At 41.4% G+C, this 25561-nt stretch overlaps 1 protein-coding gene across 1 annotated transcript in view; it reads right to left on the reverse strand.

Moving 5' to 3' along the window:
- LOC126260265 (uncharacterized) overlaps positions 1-25561 on the reverse strand; it is a 426131-nt gene that overhangs the window by 128037 nt on the left and 272533 nt on the right. Inside the window, exons 6-7 of the mRNA XM_049957594.1 lie at positions 7407-7550; positions 5116-5220 (exon numbers count right to left, since the gene is read on the reverse strand). Of these exons, the coding sequence (XP_049813551.1) occupies positions 5116-5220; positions 7407-7550 (249 nt within the window). The remainder of the gene's footprint in view (positions 1-5115; positions 5221-7406; positions 7551-25561) is intronic.

Below are 25561 nucleotides of genomic sequence, written 5' to 3' on the forward strand. Positions count from 1 at the left end.
TGCAGGGATGATGGGACTGCAACATGGGGCTTTTCGGTTCCCCATATGCGCCAGTTCTGTTTATTGACGAAGCCGTCCAGGTAAAAATAAGCTTCGTCAGTAAACCAAATGCTGCCCACATGCATATCGCCGTCATCAATCCTGTGCAGTATATCGTTAGCGAATGTCTCTCGTGCAGCAATGGTAGCGGCGCTGAGGGGTTGCCGCGTTTGAATTTTGTATGGATAGAGGTGTAAACTCTGGCGCATGAGACGATACGTGGACGTTGGCGTCATTTGGACCGCAGCTGCAACACGGCAAACGGAAACCCGAGGCCGCTGTTGGATCACCTGCTGCACTAGCTGCGCGTTGCCCTCTGTGGTTGCCGTACGCGGTCGCCCTACCTTTCCAGCACGTTCATCCGTCACGTTCCCAGTCCGTTGAAATTTTTCAAACAGATCCTTTATTGTATCGCTTTTCGGTCCTTTGGTTACATTAAACCTCCGTTGAAAACTTCGTCTTGTTGCAACAACACTGTGTTCTAGGCGGTGCAATTGCAACACCAGAAAAATCCTCTGTTCTAAGGAATAAACCATGTTGTCTACAGCACACTTGCATGTTGTGAACAGCACACGCTTACAGCAGAAAGACGACGTACAGAATGGCGCACCCACAGACTGCGTTGTCTTCTATATCTTTCACATCACTTGCAGCGCCATCTGTTGTTGAAAATTGTAACTACTGTAATTTCAAAAGTTTGTCCGCCTGAAAATGTACTGTCATCCCAAGCATATTGCAACAAACGGTGTATTTCTATCGCTGCTCGTTTAGTTTTTATTGCCGTTTCAAATATACCGGTCATTTTTGAAACACCCTGTACATACTGGTTGAATCATGCATGGCAACCCTGGCTGGTTTTATTTTTACATGGTTATGACATACTGCAGTGCAGCAGAGTAAGAAATGTACTGGGTTTATGTTATAATTTTTATTTCTTTTTTTTCTCTCTTAAAGTAATAGATAGTAAAGCTTTTCTTTTAACCCTCTATTGCCCAAATTATTATTTCCTGTAGAAAAAAATATTTATATGCACAGAATGTTAGAGAATAATGTATTTAACACATATCAGGTGAATTTTTGTTTTTGAAAAAAATTATTTTTTAAAAATAGTTCTGTGACTCTGAGGTCACAGTGGGCAGTTACATTGTTTGTGTATAAAGCAGTCATATTGTAACACTCAAGTCACACTGGTCAAGAAAGAAATAACGATCCTAATGCGAAATATAACGATAAAATTTGACGTGACTTCAGAGTCACGGTGGGCAGTAGAGGGTTAATTATGTTGAATATTTTGAAGATGGCTATTGTATCCAAATTGTCATTTTATATCAGATTCTATTTTGTGGCACTTCCAATGATGTTCATGTGGATGTTTTGTTGAGTTGAACAAATGGAACTCTTTAGAATCTTCTGGTAGTAACTAAATGTGCAGGACAATATTTTCCCAGCCCTGTGTTTTCTGAACAGTCATTCATCTCTGCAAGGGTGTCCACAGAAATTCATCCAAGAAAGCAGGTTGACTTTATGTTTTAAGTTTGGGGTAAATTAGTAACCAGGCAATGCTGGGCAATTGACAAGTAATTTTATAAAACAGTATGACAACTTTCAGACTTGTTTCCTATGAAAAGAGATGACTTCTTTCTTTATTTTTCTGAAACTATGTTTTATGTTTCATTTTATTCTGTTATTTTTCTTATTAATTTCTCCACTTTTAATTTATTTTTATTGTGAAGTGTGTATGAGAAACTTGAGAAAAAAAATTTACTCCACAGTTAATTGCAAGTACATTTTAAAATATGATGTAAGTACAATATTTACACATTACTATGTCAGATATTCCAGTTTATACATTCTCAAAAAATGTGCAAAGGCACCGACACCTGTCACAAAATGTGTGCAAGTAAGCTAGTAAGTTGTTAACTAATGAGTATGAAACTTCATGTACCCGAATAGATAATAATGAAATGTTGTGTTTCTTAAAATTGTTTCCATTGCATCTCAGTGTACATCACACATTCAATGAACTAATTGTAAGTTCTAACATACCGTATTTACTCGAATCTAAGCCGCACTCGAATCTAAGCCACACCTGAAAAATGAGACTCGAAATAAAGGAAAAAAAAAAATTCCCGAATCTAAGCCGCACCTGAAATTTGAGACTTGAAATTCAAGGGGAGAGAAAAGTTTTACGCCGCACCTCCAAATCGAAACAAAGTTGGTCCATCGTAATATGAGACACAATTTAGGTCGAATGAATGACGATACACGTACAGTAGTTTGGTTCGAGTCGTAAGCTTAGCAGTTAAGCTTTACCAGGTAGTACTATGCGTCAGGCGCTCCGTCCGTATTGATACGGGTACCCTTCCTTTTTCACGTGCTTCGTCTGGTTTGAATCAATTGTTTATTTTGCTTTGATCTGATAAGTGCTGTTTTCTTTGTTATAGGTGTTTGCGTCACTCTAAGCTGAAAATGCATTACTGTACTGTGTCATGCATTGTTTGTCGCATTCGGATAGTGCATGTTTATGGCCTGTGCCGCTCGCGGCATGGCTTGCTTTTGTGCGCGCAACCGCCACTTAAAAAAAAAAAAAGAGAGAGAGAGAGAGGAATCGTCTCATTAGCGAAACAATGGCAAGGGACTGCTATTTGTTGTTACTTACATTGCTGCTTTCTTTGATAATGATCAACAAGAACCAAATAATAGACTGCGTATGATAGAATATGTTCTGTATGAGAGTTAGTCGAAAATTTTTCTCCGTTTGAAAATCTTTGCGGCCGCTTCTTTAGTACATCAAATTCTGCACAGAAATTAGAGTCATCTTAGATTTAAAAATCTAGTCAGTTGCCGTGCTTCATTTCTGACTGTATCACTATTAGGCACAAGAATAATACGAATATAAACATGACACGATACGTATATTCTTCCGCGTTTGCTGTTGTCTCACTCTAGTTTCGTAGTTTATTAGGCAGATAGGATTTAAATGAGATAGCAGCAAACACGAAAGAATACATGGCAAAATGTTTATATTTGTATTATTCTTATGGTGAAGAGAATACCGCATGTGATTGACATTTCATCAGGTTCCTATTAGCAACCATCTCTTCTCACAGGTAGGAAAAAATTCAGAACGTAGAGTTGGCCATATTGACAAACATTCCAAACAGTTTTGCCAGTCGGATTTTCATAGTACATTGAAATTCTGGTACATTCAAAGATGAACAATACGGAATTTGTATTTACTTCGTTGGATAATGTATGAAAATGTAGTGGTCGAAACTCGGGGCGGAGAAAAAAAGCTCGTCATCAACCTTTTTTTTTTTTTAATTTATTTACTGATGTAGAGGTTTTGGTGCCACTATTTATCATTGTGCCTACAAAGCATGCCTGTGTAGCGCTACATATATTCGACGGCAGAAGTTAGTTGTGGCGGCACCTGTCAACATTTTTCAGAACTTCCGCTTGCTTTGCACTCGATTCTAAGCCACAGGCGGTTTTTTGGATTACAAAAACCGGAAAAAAAGTGCGGCTTAGATTCGAGTAAATACGGTACTAATTTCCCTTGATGCAAGGTTATTCGACTACAATAACATCACAGTGGAATTTTGCATGCTAATATCAATTTATATTAGCATGCAAAATTCCACTGTGATGTTATGGCACAAGAAAGGATGGGAAAGTAATGCACAATAATTTTTTTCTCTACTTGTATTGCAGCTAGAATTTTGAAATTTCATGACAATGTAGTTTGATGTTTAAACTACAGAGGGTATTTTGTTTTCATTTGCAGTTCTAGCAACAGAAGCCTGAGCTATGAAACAAACATGGCACACATATTACTGTTGTCAAATTGTGAAGAGCAGCAAAGTGTAGTTTGATATTTGTGGGCTAAAGGGCATAAACCAAGTGAAATTCACAGAGACACACGTGGCACTTATGGGGACAGCTATATGTGGCATCGCAATGTCTCCTTGTAGTTTGTATTCTTCCAAGGGGGTCATGTGAACCTTAGTGATTTGCCACATTTCAGTATGTCTATAACAGCTGTAACCCCATACAATGTTGGGGCCATAGAGGCAGCAATCTTGAATGACTGTCACCTGCAAATGTCAACCTAATCACAGCGGTTCAACATTTCCTATGGTGCTGTGTAAGGTACTGTTCATGAAACATTGAAATTGGGTGCCTAAGACCCTGACAGACAACTACAAGGGGCAGCAAATGATGACAAGCTTGGATGACTTTACACATTACCCTACAGAAGGGCAGGACTTTCTCAAATCATTACTAGTGATGAGTTGTGGCTGTACCACTACACATCTGAAACGAAGCAGGCCTTTACGGAGTGGAAACATGCTGGCTCCCCAATATGAAAAACATTCAAAGTGACTCAATCTGCTAGGAAAGTGTTTGTGATAGTGTTCCGGGATAAGCATTGTGTGTCATTGGTGGACTATGCTCAACATGGGACCACTGTCAATGCTACAGCCTACATTAAAACTTTGGTTAAGTTGCATCATGCCCTTCATGACAAATCACAACATTAATGCTGACAGTGTCAAACTTCTTCATGACAATGCTCATCCCCATGTTGCTGAATCTGTTCATGAGAAAATCACCAAATTTGGGTGGGAAGTGTTCCAGCATACAGCATACATTCCAAATCTTGCACTGTTGGTCTTTCATTTGTTTGGTTCCATGAAGAAATTCCTGGCTTCCCAATGCTTTGTGAGGGATGTGGAAGTGGCATCAGCAGTCCACAGATGGCAATAGCCCAACTAAATGGACTTATACTAAAAAGGGCATACTGAAACTGGTACCACGTTGGGAGAAATGTGCTGAGAACTTTGTGACTATGTAGAAAAGTAGGTAAAAGATTCAAGTTCATTTGTGATATTTTTTGTTTTGCTGCCTATTGAATCTTTTGCTAATAAACTTATTGTGCCTTACTTTCCGATCTTCCCTTGTATTATATTCCACTGGCCTTACTGGACGACAAATGCGAAACAAAAAGAGAACAGCTTTGTGAAGATTTCCCTGATACTTCCTTTCAATCTGTTTTATTGTTGCAAAACTCACCGATCCGTCCTTCAGACTGCATTCTGAATCAGCTTTGCTGCTTCTTTTATCACAGTTACTATCACCAACTTCAAACTGCAGATCGTACAAGATTCCAGCGACCACCTGAAGCAAGTTACTTGTTAGTAAAACTGATTAAAGTGCAACGTACAAAGCACTGATCCAGATCTTTCAATTTATATTTAAAAGTTAGCATCAATTACAACTTCTCACAATTGCAGTAACTACTTCTATACTACAAAAAAATATTCCATGGATTCATCTGCTCACATATACAATGTGGGATTGAAATTTGGGGTGTAGCATTTGCAATGCACACTGAAGAGCCAAAAAAACTGGTACACTTGCCTAATATTGTGCAGGACCCCTGGGAGAATGCGGAAGAGCCACAACACAATGCGGCATGGACTCAACTAATGCCTGAAGTAGTGATTCAGGAAACTGACACCATGAATGCTGCACAGCTGTCCATAAATCTGTACGAGTATGAGATGGTGGAGATCTCTTCTGAACAACATGTTGCAATTCCATCCCACATACACTCAATAATGTTCATGTCTGGGGAGTTTGGTGACCAGCAGAAGTGTTTAAACTCAGAAGAGTGTTCCTGAAGCCACTCTGTAGCAATTCTGGACATGTGGTGTTTCATGTTGTCCAAGTCCATCACAATGCACAGTGGACATGAACAGATGCAAGTGACCAGACAGGATGCATACGTATGTCACCTGTCAGAGTCGTATCTAGACGTATTGTGCGTCCCACATCACTCCAACTGCACATGCTCCACACCATTACAGAGCCTCCACCAGCTTGAATAGTCCTCTTGTGACACATAGGATCCATGCATTCATGAGGTTGTCTTGATACCCATACATGTCCATTCGCTCGAAACAAGACTCATGTGACCAGGCAACATGTATCCAGTCAACAGTCCAATGTCAGTGTTGACAGGCCCAGGTGAGCTGTAAAGCTTTGTGTTGTGCAGTCATCAAGGGTACACGAGTGGACCTTCGGCTCCGAAAGCCCATATTGATGATGTTTCATTGAATGATTTACACGTTGACACTTGTTGATGACGCAGCATTGAAATCTGCAGTAATTTGCAGAAGGGTTGCACTACTGTCACAATGAATGATTCTCTTCAGTCGTCATGGGGCCCATTCTTGGAGGACATTTTTCTGGCTGAAGCGATGTCGGAGATTTGATGTTTTACTGGATTCCTGATATTCACGGTACGAGGAAAATCCCCACTTCATCACTACTTCAGATTTGCTGTGTTCCGTAGCTCACGCGTCAACTATAACACCACATTAAAACTCACTTAAATCTTGATAACCTGCCATTGTAACAGAAGTAACCAATCTAACAACTTTGCCAGACACTTGTTGTCTTATATAGGCATTGCTGACCACAGCACCATATCCTACCTGTTTACATATCTTTGTATTTAAATACACATGGCTAAACCAGTTTCTTTGGCACTTCAAGCTCGAGAATAAATCGATAAGAATGACTGTCAATCTAAACTGACGTCAGTCCTTTAGAGAGCATTTTATTAAATATAATATGCTAACTGTGTATTTTGTATTTTATTAAGACACTCACAGTCATACGCACAAAAATACAGAAAACATCATGATGAATAGAGACATTCACCATTACAATATATGAACCAGAGATGATTATTGTTTGGTACTGAATAATGAAATGACAACGGGTCACAGTCCAGTTACTGTTGGAAGAGATTACTATAACAGCCCATCATGTGGTATAAAGCAATTTCCTGTCAACTTTAGCTATAGTCAATATTTAAGGATTTATTAAGCATAATATCTAGTGTCCCATGTATCCTTTATATTTCTGATGTAATTTTATTTACGCAGATGTAAAAAAAGTGAACTCCGAGACTGCAAAGTTATCATAGTCAAATAAAGATGGTGGTAATGGTGGTGGTGATGGTGGTGATAATAATAACAATCAGCATGTTACACGATTTTTCCAGCTGTGATGGACTTTGGAGGCTTGTCCTACATGAAATGTTGTAGTGTAAAAATATATACTGCCAGTGTTTATACTACACTGAATGATGCAACAATTAAAATACATTATACTAAATGCTACTAGGTTCTCTTCTGACATAAAAGCTAGATGTCTGACATATACATACCAGTTAAAATTTGAACCTCAGCTTTTGAGAATTCATTGCCTTCAAACTCACAAAACAACTAACAACTGTCAAATGTTTGATAAACATATTATTATGGAGAAATAACATAACTACGTATTCTCACCTGTCTCTGGGCAATCAGAATCTGAACTAGTGCTTGCTTGTAGGCTGAATTTGATGTCTTGTCAATTTCAGTGAGAGCAAAATCTACAGCATTCTTGACACCTTCTTCATTGACATCTGCATCCACAAAGCCCCCTACAAGTGTCTACAGAAGAGTTTACATGTAGTTAGGAGCATATATTGCTGTTTGTTCCAAATTAAAGCTACCAAACACATAAGTCTGAGTTATAAAAAGTAAAGGATCACCTTAAAATCTAAAGGGTAAAAGTGAAATGTGTGCCAAAATTTAAGCATGTACATTGAGATGTTCATGGATAATTCAAAGTAAGAACAAAATAAATCTTAGAATTGTAAGATTAAACCTGCTGGAGACTGATTTCACCACTATCGGTCCTTATAAATGGCTAATAACAGCATTAGGAAAATTACTAGATAACTGGAAAAATACTTTGAATATGTCTTACTAATGAAAATTTGTGCCAAACCAGAGCTTGAACCTAGATTTCCTAGTTATCACGAGCAATCGCCCTAACCTTTAGGTTATGTAAGCATGCCCACAGGTATCAAATGGTTCATGGTTTGAACCTGCGACCGTAGCGGTTGCGCGGTTCCAGACTGTAGTGCCTAGAACCACTCGGCCACGCCGGCCGGCCCCACAGGTATCATTCAAACTTACATTGTCACTGGTATTTCCACCTATGAATCCCTAACCCATCACAATTACTCCCATGGGTTTTGTAAGAATAGTGCAACTGGAAGAATTGAGTCTTGAAGACTATGGCTTACCTTGACACAAGGAATGTATTTCAAACAAATTAGATTCTCCAAATTCAAATTTATGAAGATCTTTTGCTACTGTCATTTCATGGCATTTTATCTTCATTGTAATGCATGTTATGTACCACATTTTGCAACTGTAAAAAAAGTCTTGTTTGAACCATATGTACTACACTTCATTTTAAAGCATCTTCAGAGGTCAGATTTTTGGCTTCTTACTATGTGTGGAAGAACATTAGGAATCCGGTATAAAGTTAAATAAATCCAACCACTGCAGATGCTTTGAAATAAATTGAAACATGTTTGGTCTAAATAAGACATTACTTTTGTAGATGGTATGTTACCAGTATTACTTGCATAACTGTGAGCAAAAAGACACATATGTATATCTTAGACCCAGATGCAAGACCTGTCCCATATATCCTCCCACAACCACCTACTCAAGTCCGGTCACACACATCACCTATTCCATCAAAGGCAGGGCTACCTGTGAAACCAGTCATGTGATCTACAAGCTAAGCTGCAACCACTGTGCTGCATTGTATGTGGGCATGACAACCAACAAGCTGTCTGTTTGCATGAATGGCCACCGACAAACTGTGGCCAAGAAACAAGTGGACCACCCTGTTGCTGAGCACGCTGCCAAACATGACATCCTTCATCTCAATGACTGTTTCACAGCCTGTGCCATATGGATCCTTCCCACCAACACCTTTTCTGCACTGTGCAGGTGGGAACTTTCCTGGAATATATCCTACGTTCCTGTAACCCTCATGGCTTCAACATTCATTAGCCATTGTCCTTACCCATCCAGCTCCTTCCCTGTTCCCATTCCAGCACTACACAGTTCTCATTCCATCATCACACCCAGTCTTTTTACTTCTTTTCTGCTACCCCTGCCCCCTGACTCACCCCCCCCCCACCCCCCCACCCCATCTCGCCCCTGTCCCCGGCTAACCTCCCAAGTGCACATAGCTGCACTACACCCTCTCTTCACCTTGTCCCTGCGTGCTCCCCAGGCAGCACTGCACTGTCCACCCCTACCCTACTATCCCTCCCCACCCCAGCCTCTTCCTTACCCCCACCTGCCACTCCCATCATGCACTGGTGCTGCTGCTTGCAGTGTTGTGTCAGTTGCCTGAGACTGCAGTCTTGTGTGTGTGTGTGAGTGTGTGTATTTTGACAAAGGCCTTACTGGCCAAAAGCTTTTACATGTGACAGTCTTTTTGTAGTGCCTTTCTGTGACTCGGCATGTGGCAACTTTCCTTTTCATAATATTATATCTTCATTGTATTCATCTCTCACCATCCATTCATTTCATTTCATTTCAGTGCGTGTAATTCAAATGAGAACAAAATGATTCTTCTGGTTCTGAAAGGTTAATAATAGACTAATGAAATGTTGTGCCCATTTGCTGGGTCTCATTTTCTGCTATCTTTATATTCAGTGACTCAACAGCTCTTTTCTAAACAACATAAATGAAAAGTTCCTGCGCTGTTGCAGAGATGATGAATGTGTCAATAAAACTTAATTCCTTTACACTAGTCCACCTCATATATTCACACTAGTCAGCTGCCAACTAGACATATGAAGTAGATTCATTTACAGCAGTCACACTGTGTGTTTTTCAAATGGATTAAGTGGGATAACAGTTCATCATAAAATGCTTTGTCTTGGGTGGTTTACTACCAACATCCAAAGCAAAGCTGGTCAACAGAGCTCAGTAACTAGTGAGCAGGTCAGAATTTTCAACTTGTTCACTCCTTCCAGTTATATCCAATTCTGCTGTAGGAGAAAGGGAGGCAGAAAGCAAATGGGTGAGGCGGTCGTCTGATGAAAGACAGCAGCAGGACATTGACAAGTGCAGAACTCATCCAGAATTATCATCCCAAAAAAAAGAGAGAAAAAAGAAGAAAAAACTGCACACTTCCATCTGAAAAATCTAATTTCATACCTGCTTCTCAGTGGTTAACACTGTTACAAAGAAATATGGTTATTATTTTATGATCCCATTGTGTCTATTTCTCAAAGTGAAAGTAGATTTCTACATCTATACCCTGCAGACCATCATAAAGTGCATGGCAGAGAATAAGTCCCATTGTACCAGTTATTAGGGTCTCTTCCCATCCCATTCACATATCGAGTGCAGGAAGACTGATTGTCTGAATGCCTTGTGCATGCTGTAATTGTTCTACTTTAGTCCTCGACATCCCTGTATGAGCAATACAAAGGGGGTTTTAGTATATTCCTAGAGTCATCATTTAAAGCCAGTTCTTGAAACTTTGTTAAGAAAGTTTCTTGGGTTAGTTTAGACCTATCTTCAAGAATCTTCCAGTTCAGTTTCTTCTCTCTCACAGGTCAAACAAACCTGTGACAATTCATGCTGCTCTTCACTGTATACATTCACTATCACCTGTTAGCCCGATTTGGTGCATGTCCAGCACATTTCAGCAATATTCTAGAATGAATCACACAAGTGATTCATAAGCAATCTCCTTTGTAGACTGACTTCGCTTCCCCAGTATTCTACCAATAAACTATGAACCATGAGGTAAGGGATTGGGAGCACGGTTTGTGTAAGGATGGACGCGTATATTGTGTAGGTTCGGTGGACGGCGGAATACCACGGTAGGAGGGGTGGGAAGGATAGTGGGTAGGACATTTCTCATTTCAGGGCACTACGAGAGGTAATCGAAACCCTGGCGGAGAATGTAATTCAGTTGAGATGCAAGACCTGTCCCATACAGCCTCCTATCACCACCTACCCCAGTCCGGTCACTAACCTTACCTATCACATCAAAGGTAGAGCTACCTGTGTAACCAGTCATGTGATCTACAAGCTAAGCTGCAACCACTGTGCTGCATTCTATGTAGGCATGACAACCAACAAGCTGTCTGTCCGCATGAATGGCCACCGACAAACTGTGACCAAGAAACAAGTGGACCACCTTGTTGCTGAACATGCTGCCAGACATGATATCCTCCATTTCAGTGACTGCTTCACAACCTGTGCCATATGGATCCTTCCCACCAACATCAGCTTTTCTGAATTGCGCAGGTGGAAACTTTCCCTGTAAGACATCCTACTTTCCAGTAACCCTCCTGGCCTCAACCTTCGTTAGTCACTGTCCTCACCCATCCAGCCCCCTCCCTGTTCCCATTCCATCACTACACTGCCGTCATTCCACCGCCACACCCAGTCTTTTAATTTCTTTTATTTTTATTTCTCTCGTTTCTGCTACTTACCTCCTCCCCCCTCCGCACCTTCTCTCCTACCTTCTGTCCAAACTGCAACACTTCACTGTCCGCCACTCCCGCCATACTATCCCTCCCCCTCCCCGCCCCAGTCTCCTCCTCCCCCTACCCAGTCACCACTCCCATCATGCACTGGTGCTGCTGCAGATGTGTGTGGAATTTGCTCTTGCGTATGCGTATGTATGTCTACTGCTGACAAAGGCCTTAATGGCCGAAAGCTATGTTTGTTTGAATCTTTTTATTCTGCCTATCGTGGCTCAGCATCGCCGCTATATGGTGAGTGGCAACTTTCCTTCTCTCATATTGTTACATTCCATCCTGGATTTTCCATTGTTTGACCAGAATTTCTTTGAGTTTTGTGAAAGACCATTTGTCAATATTCTGCTACAGTGGTCACTGAAGGTTTTATGCATAGCTCTCTTGACAGTGAGACAAATGCATTTCATTCTGCGCTCTCTATGTCTATATAGTCCTATGCATTGTTTTACAACTATTATGCAATTACCAATATTCTTGGCATATCACACAAAATACCTACGCTAAATAGATGCCTCACCCTACATTTGGTATTTGTGGAAGTGATGCTACCCTCTGTCCCGGTTTTTGCTTTACTTAGACAAAACACCTCCAGTTGTTTTGATAATAGTACCTATAGTAAAAATCAAGAGGTCAAATTATGGAGACTGGTAATTTGTTGAATTGTTTTTGGTTAATGGTTAGTGATTCAAAACAAGAACAAACATCTCAATGAGCTAAGGCATCAATTAACACCAATGCAAGTGCAGTCAAGACACCTGACAGGAAACTTAGAAAGCAACTGAGCCAGCCACCAAATGTCAAGAATATGATAATTACTATCTAATTACTACCCATTGAATGTACTGATAAAAGGTAATGTAACAATACTGGTGCTTACTGGAAAGGTAATTGGCAATCAAAGCAGTGGACGGAATCCACTGAGCATGCACAATAAATTATGAATCTCATTTCATCTGCTGGAATGTGTTTGGTCTGTATTTCTCAGATGCAAATTGAATCCATCTTGCTGCTTGTCTTCTGCAATTGCATAAAAAGAAACTGTTTGACACTACACAAATGAAGCCACAATTCCAAAGGAAAGAAATCATAGTTCATCAGGACAGTGCACGTCACGACAGAAGACACTTTGGCAATCCGAGAACTGAGAAATCTGAAGTAAACAAAACCACACTTTTTTGATGTGGGAACACACATTGTGTCAGATCTTGTAAAGACATCTGTAGTGAGGAAACGTCCCAATATCAATAGATTATTTTGCTAACCTCCAGAATGACACTTCAGGAATGTTACCAGTTCAGTAGAGAAACATTAGTTAATGTACATTAACCTAAAATGGGACTACATCAAAAATTAAGATCAAGTTCTTGTAAAGAATGTCAAGTTTTCATACAAGGCTTTGCAAAATTATGATACATAAAAGTGACAGCAAAAATAATAGAGAGAAAGAGCTTAAAAGGAAGACTGAAGGAAAATAGCTGTACATACACACTAATTTCATACTTTACTGTCTTAAAAAAAAAATTAATAATAATAATAATAACATTGTTAAAATTTAATCTCACTTTTCACTTGATAAATTATCAGTTTTTTTGGTTATTTAATTAATTAATTAATACTACTCTCAGATTCAATTTTATCTAAAATTTCAATTAAAGCATTAATGTAAATTTACTGCTTTCAGAAGTCACTGTAGCTATGTACTGGAGAGCTAAAATCAATTTAATACCAACAATATTGTTAGCCGGAATTTACATCTCTGAGACTAAAGATAAAAGCAAATCAAAAAGTAAAAGTGTTTTTTTTTTTTTTTTTTTTTTTTAATAACTTTTCATTGGGGAAACAACAGTGCATGTAACATCATTTTTCCACATAATCTCCTTAACTTTATTCACCTGGACCATCTCTTGACAAACTTCCTAATTCCATCCTGGAAGCCACTTTGTATGTCTCAACCTCATCATCATTGAAAATGAGTAATGACAGAAATGCTCCTTCACTGAATAAAAAGTGTAAAAATTACTTGTAACTGGGTCAAATTTGTAAGGTGAGAATTTCACTAACTCTAAAATGCAAGATTTTGAATGTACCATTTGTTTTCTCATTTGTATGGTGGTGGCGAGAATTTTCTTTAAACAGCGTCATACTTTTTGAAAGTTCCTTCTCCTCTTTGCTTTGTTTATGGGTTTAAAATGTCACAGTAACTCACTGTAGCTGCCGCTATTCAGCTTTAAGAGTGTAATGAATCAGCACTGGAACTTCCATGTCCCAAAATAGTGTCATTAAACGTCCTGCAAAACTTGGCTCAAACTTTTTTGCTACATGATAATAATAATAATAATAATAATAATTTTATTGTCATTCGGCCATTACAGCAATAGACAACGTCATATACATACTAAAATACAATTAATAGTTTGAAAGAAACAACAGGTTTCTTGTTAACATTATAGTATTATATTACAGTTGATAAATTCTCTTATGTCATAGAATGGGTGGAGGACTAGCCAGTCATGAATTGTTTGAATAATTGTTCAGGTAATTCTTGAACAGATTGAGGAAGATTATTAAATAATTTGTACCCCATGATTTCGTAGCTGTTGAGTGACTTTGACAATCTGTGGTAAGGAATATAGAGGCACCTATTCCTTCTTGTATTGTGGCTGTGTACATTTTCTCTGGTTTTTGTTTCTGGTAATTTCTTCTTCGTATAAATTAGAACATAGTATATGTACAAGTTTATAACAGTCATGATTTTCTGTTCACAGAACAATGGTTTACAGTGTGCCTTACATGCAGAACCAGTAATTATCCTAATAGCTTTTTTTTTGCAGTATTAATATGTTATGTACACAGCTAGAGTTCCCCCACAAAATAATTCCACATGTTATTATACTTTGAAAGAATGAAAAATAGGATGTTCTAACATATTTTTCAGGAACATAATCCATAAGTCGCCTTAACAGGTAAATAACTCTTGACAATTTACCACTAATATATTGTACATGTTGACCCCAAGATAATTTATCATCAATGTATACCCCCAAAAATTTGACATAACTTGGATCATCTGACAGAAGCTTGTCTCTAAGACTACAGACCATCTGCTGTGTTTTGTTTTCATTCAGCAGGAATCCATTTGCCTTGAACCAATAGGATGCTTGGTCAATTGTCTTTGCTGCACAAGTTTTAAGGCTATTGAAATCCTCACTAGCATGAAGAAATGTTGTATCATCTGCATACAACACAGTGGTGGACTTGATAAATGACGGCAAGCTCTGCTCTGCCATTTACTCTGTGCTTCACAGTGATGAATCCATGGAGTCTTCGCTTTCCTCTTCAGAATGCCTTAATGAGATTTTGACATTTCCAAATATACTTTTTTATGTCTGTCTGACAATTTATATGGTACCAAACAAGCACAAACTTAGCAATAGTTTAAGAGATTCTCGAACTATTGCAGTAACAGAACAGTGGCTGATGTTCAGCCTGTACACAAAGTCATCATTCTGGCATTATGATTATCAATTATGATTAATCATTTGCTCAGCTGTCTCTATGTTTTTGAAGTGGATAGTATACCCTAGCACTTTTCATTACAGAATAAAATCTTCTCGGTTTTCACGCTGTGTCAATTCCAATATAATTCTCAACCTTTTGATGGCTAGCTCTGCCATTGTTGCCAGGAGTACTGGAATTGACAAGGCTTGAAACCCGAGAAGATTTTATTCAGTCATGTCACCATGAAGAACTCCTAGGACACTTTTCATCATAGCCATATCTGTCACTCGTAAGACAATTTATCACTCAATTTTTCTTTGTTTACAAAGAAAGCTGTCACCTACTACATCTACATTCTGTGAATAATCTTCGAAGCTTTAGACTCTTCAGAATACAAAACTCAGTCACCCCTCGTTTCTTCCTTGGTGCATGAAGTTAACAGGGTACTCATAATACATTGCTCTGAAACTGCTATTAATAGAGTATTTGATGAACCAACACAGGTTTCACACAAGAACAACAGCGAGATTAGGGTGTGCCACTGCTGAGTCGGTGCTGTCAACTTATGTAGGAGAAAGAAATGCTTTTATTTACTGACTTGCCTTCATATTCTAATGAACTGTACAAAGAGTGGCTAACAATGCAGTTTTTTGCTTTGTTTCTTATTACCGTATCTGAGGATTTTAAGTTTCCTGACTTCTACTACCAACTGTTACAAGAACTTTTCACCAAATATAAAATTATGGTCTGAACCCTGGATAGGGTGCATAGTCTACATAGAAATAATTTTCATTTCTAATACTGTGAGTGTGAATTGTACAGTTAATTCCATCATATATTCACCCTTGTTAATAACCATAAACACAATTAGAAAGCATATGTTTTAGCATGTAAGATAACAATTCCTGGGTCAATATTATTCTTATTGGGTGCATCTGTAGAATAAATACTTTTGACCTTAACTGGATTGTTCCAGTAGGACAGAGTGAGTATGCAAAGTATACTAGTAATCGCATCTGCAAGTCAAGGCAATGAGCCTTTCAATTAACTAACCAAATGTCATCACACAGCAGTTTACTATCCATCTGAATACCTAAGAACTTTGTATGTGGAGCCTCACTGAGAGTGTGTCCATTGATTTAGACCTTTTGGACCTGTCAATCATTTTTATTGGTTTGATATAACAGATATTGCATCATGGATTTCACTTTCTAAGACCCTTCCCCCAGGCAAAATCCTGGAGTGGAAAATGTGGAAGTCTCTCGACAGACTAAGAAGTGTTTTTTTTTTAAGGGCGCAAAACTGCTATGGTCATTAGCGCCCGGTCTGTGACTTAGGAAAAGGTAAAAAACGAAAACTGAAACCAGCAGCAATGGGAACGAAACTAAAAAAAGTGGAGAAGCTAAAAGCAGAAAGTATTGGTTGTCCCCAAAAAGAGCTCCAAATGACTGACGTCATCTCATTGGCACTAATAAACTCGAGAATGCAATCGGCTGAGTGCGTGTCATCTGCTAAAATGGACGATATTTCAGGCGACAGCTGTAGATGGGCGCGTAACGGAGTAAAACAGGGGCACTCAAGTAAAAGGTGTCTTACCGTCCACAGCTGAGAGCAGTGGGGACAGAGTGGGGGAAGATCGCCGCTTAAAAGATGTCGATGGCTAAAAAGACAGTGCCCTAACCCGGAGTCTAGTTAAAATTACCTCCTCCCGACGACGCGTTCGGGAGGAAGAGGTCCAAGCACAGGGAAGAGCTTTCACGTCCCGCAATTTATTATGGGGAAGTGTCGACCAATGTGCGTGCCATAAAAGAACAACACGATGACATAAAACACTCCATAGATCGGCGAAGGGAATCGTGCAAATAGCTGGCCGAAGATGAGAGACTGCAGCTTTGGCCACTATATCGGCCAACTCATTTCCACAGATACCAACATGTCCTGGGATCCAGAGGAACGCCACCGAGACGCCCCCCAAGTGGAGCAAGCGTAGGCAGTCCTGAATCCGGTGGACCAGAGGGTGGACAGGGTAGAGAGCTTGGAGACTGAGGAGAGAGCTGAGAGAATCTGAACAGATAACATACTGTATCCGATGATGGCGACGGATGTATTGGACAGCCTGGAGAACAGCGTAAAGCTCCACAGTATAAACCGAACACTGGTCGGGAAGCCGAAATCAATTTGGGGTGTCGCCACCAATATAGGCACTCCCTGCACCAAACGATGTTTTTGAGCCATCAGTGTGAATAAATGTGGCTTCCTTCATTTGTGCACGTAGAGCAAAAAATGCCCGACGATAAACAAGTGAAGGGGTACCATCCTTAGGAAACTGACAAAGGTCACGGAGCAGGCAGCAGGTCCGGGGACGGAGCCAAGGCAGTGCTGTACCCCAAGTTGTCAAGAAAGTTTTAGGAAAGCGAAAGGAAAGAGAATGGAGCAGTTGATGGAAGCGGACTCCCGGTGGTGGTAGGGAGGAAGGGCGGCCTGCATACCCTAAATCCAAGGAGGTGTTAAAAAAAATGTCATGGGCCAGATTAGCAGGCATGAAAGACAAATGGCTAGCATAGCGACTTAGAAGGACAGCTCGCCGATTGGACAGCGGAGGATCAGCAGTCTCAGCATAAAGGCTTTCCACAGGGCTGGTGTAAAAAGCTCCAGACACTAAACGTAATCCATGGTGGTGGACAGAGTCGAGACGCCGAAGAATAGACGGCCGAGCAGAGGAGTAAACTATGCTTCCATAGTCCAATTTCGAGCGCACTAAGGCGCGATAGAGGCGGAGAAGGACCACTCGGTCTGCTTCCCAGGAGGTACCATTCAGGACACGGAGGGTGTTGAGGGATCACAGACAGCGAGCCAAAATATAGGAAATGTGGGAGGACCAGCACAGTTTTCTGTCAAACATAAGACCCAAGAATTTAGCGACGTCCGAAAATGGAAGGTTGACAGGTCCTAGATGTAAGGAAGGTGGAAGAAACTCTGTACGACGCCAAAAATTAACACAAACAGTCTTACTGGGAGAAAAGTGGAAGCCTGTTTCGATGCTCCAAGAGTGGAGACGATCGAGACAGCCTTGAAGACGTCGTTCAAGAACAGTACAACACTTAGCACGGAGCCCTGGGGTACCCCGTTTTCTTGGGAGAAAGTACGGGAGAGAGTAGTGTTCAGCCGCACTTTAAATGTACGCTCTGCCATAAATTTGCGAAGAAAAAGGGGCAACCGACCGCGAAAGCCCCAAGAGAACAGTGTGAGGAGGATGCCTGTCCTCCAACAGGTATCGTATGCTCTCTCCAGATCAAAAAATATTGCTACTGTTTGGCGTTTCAGGAGAAAACTGTTCATGATATAAGTGGAGAGAGCAACAAGATGGTCAACTGCAGAACGATTCTTTCGGAAACCGCATTGGGCAGGTGTTAAAAGACTGCGGGACTCCAGCCACCAAGCTAAACGGCAATTCACCATATGCTCCAAAACCTTACATACACTACTTGTGAGAAAAATGGGGCGATAGCTAGAGTGGAGATATTTGTCCTTTCCAGGTTTTGGTACAGGAACGACGATAGCTTCCCGCCATCGTCTGGGAAAAATTCTGTCGGTCCAAATTCGATTATAAAGGCGAAGGAGGTAATGCAGACTATGGTATGATAAATGCAGCAACATTTGGATGTGGATACCATCCGGTCCTGGGGCGGAGGAGCAAGAAGAAGAGAGTGCATGTTGGAGTTCCCGCATAGAGAAAACAGTATTGTAGCTTTCGTGATTTTGAGAGGAGAAAACAAGAGGTCGCACTTCCGCTGCATGTTTCTTCAGGAGAAATGCTGGCGGGTAATTTGAAGAGCTCGAAATCTGAGCAAAGTGTTGACCCAATGAGTTAGAAATTGCGACGGGGTCCACTAATGTATCACGCGCGACAGTGAGCCCAGAGACTGGGGAGAAACTAGGTGCGCCTGATAACTGTCGAATCTGACTCCAAACTTCCGAGGAGGGAGTTAAGTTATTAAATGAGCTAGTAAAGAAGTCCCAGCTAGCCTTCTTGCTATCGCAGATGACGCGACGGCATCGCACACGGAACTGCTTATAGCGGATACAGTTGGCCAAAGTAGGATGGTGTCTGAAAATGCGAAGAGCATGTCGCCACTCACGTATTGCATCACGGCATGCCTCGTTCCACCAGGGAACTGGGGGGGGGGGGGGGGGGGGGGGGGGGGGGGGGGCGCCGGGGCAATTCGGAGGTGTGAGGTATTGAATGTTCCGCAGCTGTAAGAATAACGTCGGTAATATGAGTGACCTCATCGTCGACGTTAGGAAAGTGACGGTCATCGAATGTCGCTAGAGACGAAAAGTGTCCAATCGGCGTGGGCAAACTTCCAGCATCTCGGGCGCATATATGGCAGTTCTGGCTGCTATCAAAGGACACATGGAAAGTGGTCACTCGAGAGTGTACCAGCAAGGGTGAACCATTCGAAGCGCCGAGCTAGCGGAACAGTACCGACTGAAAGGTCCAAATGAGAGAAATTTGTCGTGGAGGCAGACAAAAAAGTAGGGTCCCCAGTGTTGAGGCAAACAAAATCTGCTTGGTGGAAGACGTCTAGCAATAGTGAGCCACGCGGACAAGGATGTGGAGATCCCCAAAGCGGGTGGTGGGCATTGAAGTCCCCCACCAGCAAATAGGGGGGGGGGGGGGGGGGGGGGTGGAAGCTGACCAAGAGGATGAAGGAGATCAGCTTGTGCCATTGGTGTGGACGATGGAATGTATACAGTACAAAGAGAGGTGTATCCAGAAAGGGAAAGATGGACAGCAACTGCTTGGAAGGAAGTGTTTAAGTGGATTGGGTGATAATGGAGAGTATTATGGAGAAGAATCATGAGTCTTCCATGTGCTGGAGTGCCTTCAACAGAGGGGATATCAAATCGGACAGACTGAAAATGGGGGAAAACAAAGCAGTCGTGGGGACGCAGCTTTGTTTCCTGAAGACAGAAGATGACTGGTGAGTAGGATCGTAAGAGGATCATCAATTCATCCTGATTGGCTCGAATGCTGCGGATATTCCAATGGATAATGGACATAGGGTGGACAGAAAATGGAAGAATGTGACCAAGGTTGCCGTCAACTCAACGACTGCTCAGAGCTTGCGACCGACAGCGCGGAACGGCACTCAGCCGAAGGCAGAAGATCCTGATCCATAGGTTGTTCAGGAGCAGCTCCTGCCACCAGCGATCGGCCGGTTGATCGGCCACCAGCAGTGTGCCTTGGCAACACAGAAGACGGCCAAGGGCGGTTACCACCAGGTGGTGCTGTAGATGAGACACGCCGTGGCAGAGAAGGAAAGGAACTGGGTTTCTTATTAGCCTTCTTGGAAACATGATGTTTAGATGAAGGAGGAACCGATGGTTGTGAAGTTGGGGTACGTAAAAAATCTTCACGAGTATGCTCTTTTTTAGAAGTCTGGGTGTCTGACTTTTGGGATCGAGATTTAGCAGAACCCGATGAAGGGTGAGCCATAGAGTGAGCAGGCAAAAGTGGGGAGGTTGAACGGGCGATCTTTGTGCTGGCCGATCTGATGACCGTGGCACTAAAGGTGAGATCACAAGTCTGCGTGGCTGCCTCCTTTGTTGGCCGAGGAGAGGCAAGGACAGTGCTGTATTTTCCTGTCTGAGGCACAGTGGGCTTTCGACTGGTGAATAATTTTCGAGCAGCAAAGGTCGACACCTTTTCCTTCACTCTGATTTCCTGAATGAGCTTTTCGTCTTTAAAAATGGGGCAATCTCGAGAGGAAGCAGTGTGGTCACCCATACAGTTGATGCAACGAGGGGATGGAGGTGGACAAGCACCCTCATGGGCATCCTTGCCACATGTAACACATTTGGCCGGACTGGAACAGGACTGGCTGGTGCGATTGAACTGCTGACACCGATAGCAACGTGTAGGGTTTGGGAGGTAGGGGCGAACAGAAATTATCTCATAGCCCGCCTTTATGTTCGATGGGAGTTGAACTCTGTCAAATGTCAAGAAGACAGTACGGGTTGGAACGATGTTCGTGTCAACCCTTTTCATGACTCTATGAACAGCCGTTATGCCCTGGTCAGACAGGTAGTGTTGAATTTCCTCGACGGACAATCCATCGAGGGAGCGTGTATAAACGACTCCATGTGAGGAATTTAAAGTGCGGTGCGCTTCCACCCGGACAGGGAAGGTGTGGAGCAGTGAAGTTCGCAGCAATTTTTGTGCCTGGAGGGCACTGACTGTTTCTAACAACAAGGAGCCATTCCGTAATCTGGAACAAGACTTTACAGGACCTGCAATTGCGTCGACACCTTTCTGAATAATGAAAGGGTTGACCGTGGAGAAGTCGTGACCTTCGTCAGACCGAGAAACAACAAGGAACTGTGGCAACGATGGAAGAACTGTCTGTGGCTGAGACTCAGTGAACTTACGCTTGTGAGCAGACATAGATGAAGATGAGGAAACCATTGCGGAAGAATCCCCCATGATTACTGGCGTCTCCGATGGCGCACTCCTCCCTTGTGGGGACCCTCTCTGAGGGCACTCCCGCCTTGTGTGATTGTTCACACCTTAGGTCACACCTCCCGAGAAACGGACGGAGGGACCAATCGGCACTTTCGGAAAGTATCAGCTCGGGTATCAGCTCAGGTAATCACCCCTCCCTGGGCCTGGCCGTTACCAGGGGGTACGTACGTGTCCTACCTGTCTACCCGGGGTGGGGAATTACGCGTTACCCCGTCACCGGCTACGCATGAAAATGCGTGGGTCGGCCTTCAGACACGCACAGGGAGGAAGAAAGAGAAAGGGAAAAACAAAGAAAGGGAAAGGAAAGAAGAGAGGTCTCAAATGCCGCAGCGGAGAAAAGGGTAAAGAGAAGAGGTAAGGAAAAGAGAAGGACAAAGGAAGGATGAAAGCGAAGAATGTGTTACATTTTCGAGCGTCCGTCTCCGGACGTAGGTACGAAACATACTCCCAGAGGGGGAGAAAGGGAGGGAAAGAGCCAGAGGTGAGGGGACGGGGGGGGGGGGGGGGCGAAGATGGGGGATAGGGAAGGATGCAGAAAAGGAAGGTATGCAGCCCGGAGGGCCGCATTAGCTCGGGGTCCCGTGCTCGCTACGCACGTATCCACAAAAGAGTTGTGGACCCCCCTGGGGGGAAGAAGTGGGGTGGGTGGAACAAAGGATAATAAGGCCAAATGGAACTGTCTTGGGGACCCATCAACTTTATGAGAATGTGCAACCAAACAAATCACCAAACACCTGTACAGATGTCCTCAGTGGCCAGTTTCCGGCACGTTAGAGGACCTATTGTGGGCAATGGTAATGTTGTCAAGGTCGCTAAGTTCTGGTGTGATTGTTTAGTGTTTGTACTCTGTTTATATATAACGATTGTTATATGACTAATTGCCTCACATTGTGTCTATATGTCCTTTGTATGTATTAATTTTATATATTTAGTTAGGTTTTTTTTTTTCTTTTTGTCTATTTTGTATGTAACACTTTTGACACGAATAGATAAAAATCTTTGTACCATAAGATAAAGGGTCAGATGTGAATCAACTGTAAGCCTATTTCCATTACTTCCTGGCTGTCTCGTATGTATATGTCTGGATCCTTTATCTGTATAACTCTGTCTTAACCAGACACCACAATTTTCAAGAGTCCTCCAGTTTCTCAAGAAAATCATTTATGTAGGTCAAGAACAAGAGTACCTAAGTGCCAAACCTTGTGGGACATCATATTTAGTGTTTCCCCATTCAGAATTTGGCCTTATTCCTGTTGCACATATTGTAGTATTTTAGTAGTTTGGTTGAAATACCAAATGCTATTGCTTTTTGAAGACCTAATGATTTTTATGATCACTATAGCAAATTATTTGACAAAATTAGTGCCCAGTAGTGGAGATTGCAGTGTGTGTCCATGTAAGTCTAATAGGTGTGCATTTGACGGACCATTTGTTGATGCACTATTTTCAGCTACCGTTAAGAAGAATTCATGAATTCAGTGACTGATGATCTGAATAATATTATCTGTCTCACTGCTACTTTCACAAGGGAGTAGAATATCATTTGTCTTAATGAGTTTATTTGTATCATGCTGAACAATGCTCCAAACTGCTCTTACCTTGTTCCTGGACTTTCGAATTTTTTATGCATAATGCATGGTTAAAGACTTTTTGATAATATGGTGAAGAATTTTGGAATACTATTTGCAATACATTTGTAGGTCTTGGTTAAAGACATTACTCTGCATCAAGTAAAGCTGCCTCTAACCAGCACAAGATACTTTGATTCCAGATGTCACCCACCCCATCTTGGATTTCACTAATTATACCTAACTTGTTGTGAAGAAAAACTAGTTTTATAATTTTTTACAGATATTGTTAAAAAATAATGAAATTTTTTCATCTACTATGTGCCCTTGGTAAACTTTTTTTCACAGTTCATCCTGTTAATTCTCTCTGAACAGTGTAATTAACTTAGCATTTGTGTTCTGTTAAATTGTGTTTCTTTTGTGCTCCATTCTTAATTAAACTTGATGGACAGATCTGCTCTATCGCTACCATTGGACCATCATAGTCAGAAATAATTTATTATGTGGCTCACAATTTTTTCATAAAGGATAACTGAATTCAGAAGTAAATTATCAACACTGTTGCATTATTTATACCTGTTCTTGTTGGGAATGTTACTGTGGTTATCAAACCAAAGCTGGACATCAGTAACTTTATGTGCACACAATCAAAGCTACACAAGATGAAATAAATACTTAAACCTCCCCCACACTGTGTCTTTTGCAGTTATTCCTAGTAAGTGTTACTGGTGTTTAAAACATTTGTCATTTTGAACCTTACACTGTCAGGATCACTCTCTTATATATTTCCAAAACTATTATTGAAGTGCAGCACTTCAGGACTTTTCAGTGCAGTACCCATTTAGGTCTATGGCCTAAGTAAGTACATGTAGTCACTGTCACACTCTTCATGTTACATTTGTAGTAATGTGATATTAACTAGTATCCAACAAGTAGTGGATCAATTACTGGCAAATAAACAGAATGAATTCAGTCTAAATGCTTATTTTGATGTATTCAGAGACCTACTAATTTGAGTAGTGTACAGCACACCAGTGGACTGACGTGCGCCGGCCATCGACAACAAGGAGACTGGGCCTTCTTCTGTAAGCTCCACCACAGGAAAACAAGCATACCACGAGGTTGTTGCCACCGAGACCACACGCTGGATATAATATCGACTATCGACTTTTTTTACTTTAATGTAAAGCTACAATTTTATTTATTGTACTACAATTACATTTATGGTAACTGATCTGTCAGGCTGGAAGATTTTTTAGATATTTTATTTTATTGTTACGCTTTTTATACTAGCTTTTATGTAAATTGTATGTTTTACGTAGTCAGGCTAGTAGTTTTCTTATATTAGTACTTGTACTTTTTATGGTATTTTAAGTATGAATCCAATTTCACATCAGTATACATCCCCCCCATGAACCATGGACTTTGCCGTTGGTGGGGAGGCTTGCGTGCCTCAGCGATACAGATGGCCGTACCGTAGGTGCAACCACAATGGAGGGGTATCTGTTGAGAGGCCAGACAAACATGTGGTTCCTGAAGAGGGGCAGCAGCCCTTTCAGTAGTTGCAGGGGCAACAGTCTGGATGATTGACTGATCTGGCCTTGTAACATTAACCAAAACGGCCTTGCTGTGCAGGTACTGCGAACGGCTGAAAGCAAGGGGAAACTACAGCTGTAATTTTTCCCGAGGACATGCAGCTTTACTGTATGATTAAATGATGATGGCGTCCTCTTGGGTAAAATATTCTGGAGGTAAAATAGTGCCCCATTCGGATCTCCGGGCGGGGACTACTCAAGAGGACGTCGTTATCAGGAGAAAGAAAACTGGCATTCTACGGATCGGAGCATGGAATGTCAGATCCCTTAATCGGTCAGGTAGGTTAGAAAATTTAAAAAGGGAAATGGATAGGTTAAAGTTAGATATAGTGGGAATTAGTGAAGTTCGGTGGCAGGAGGAACAAGACTTTTGGTCAGGTGATTACAGGGTTATAAATACAAAATCAAATAGGGGTAATGCAGGAGTAGGTTTAATAATGAATAAAAAAAATAGGAGTGCGGGTTAGCTACTACAAACAGCATAGTGAATGCATTATTGTGGCCAAGATAGCCACAAATCCCATGCCTACTACAGTAGTACCAGTAGTACAAGTTTATATGCCAACTAGCTCTGCAGATGATGAAGAAATTGATTAAATGTATGACGAGATAAAAGAAATTATTCAGGTAGTGAAGGGAGACGAAAATTTAATAGTCATGGGTGACTGGAATTCGTCAGTAGGAAAAGGGAGAGAAGGAAACATAGTAGGTGAATATGGATTGGGGGGAAGAAATTAAAGAGGAAGCCGCCTTGTAGAATTTTGCACAGAGCATAACTTAATCATAGCTAACACTTGGTTCAAGAATCATAAAAGAAGGTTGTGTACCTGGAAGAATCCTGGAGATACTAAAAGGTATCAGACAGATTACATAATGGTAAGACAGAGATTTAGGAACC

This window comes from Schistocerca nitens, chromosome 5 (assembly GCF_023898315.1).
Source record: "Schistocerca nitens isolate TAMUIC-IGC-003100 chromosome 5, iqSchNite1.1, whole genome shotgun sequence".
Classification (NCBI taxonomy): Eukaryota; Metazoa; Arthropoda; class Insecta; order Orthoptera; family Acrididae; genus Schistocerca; species Schistocerca nitens.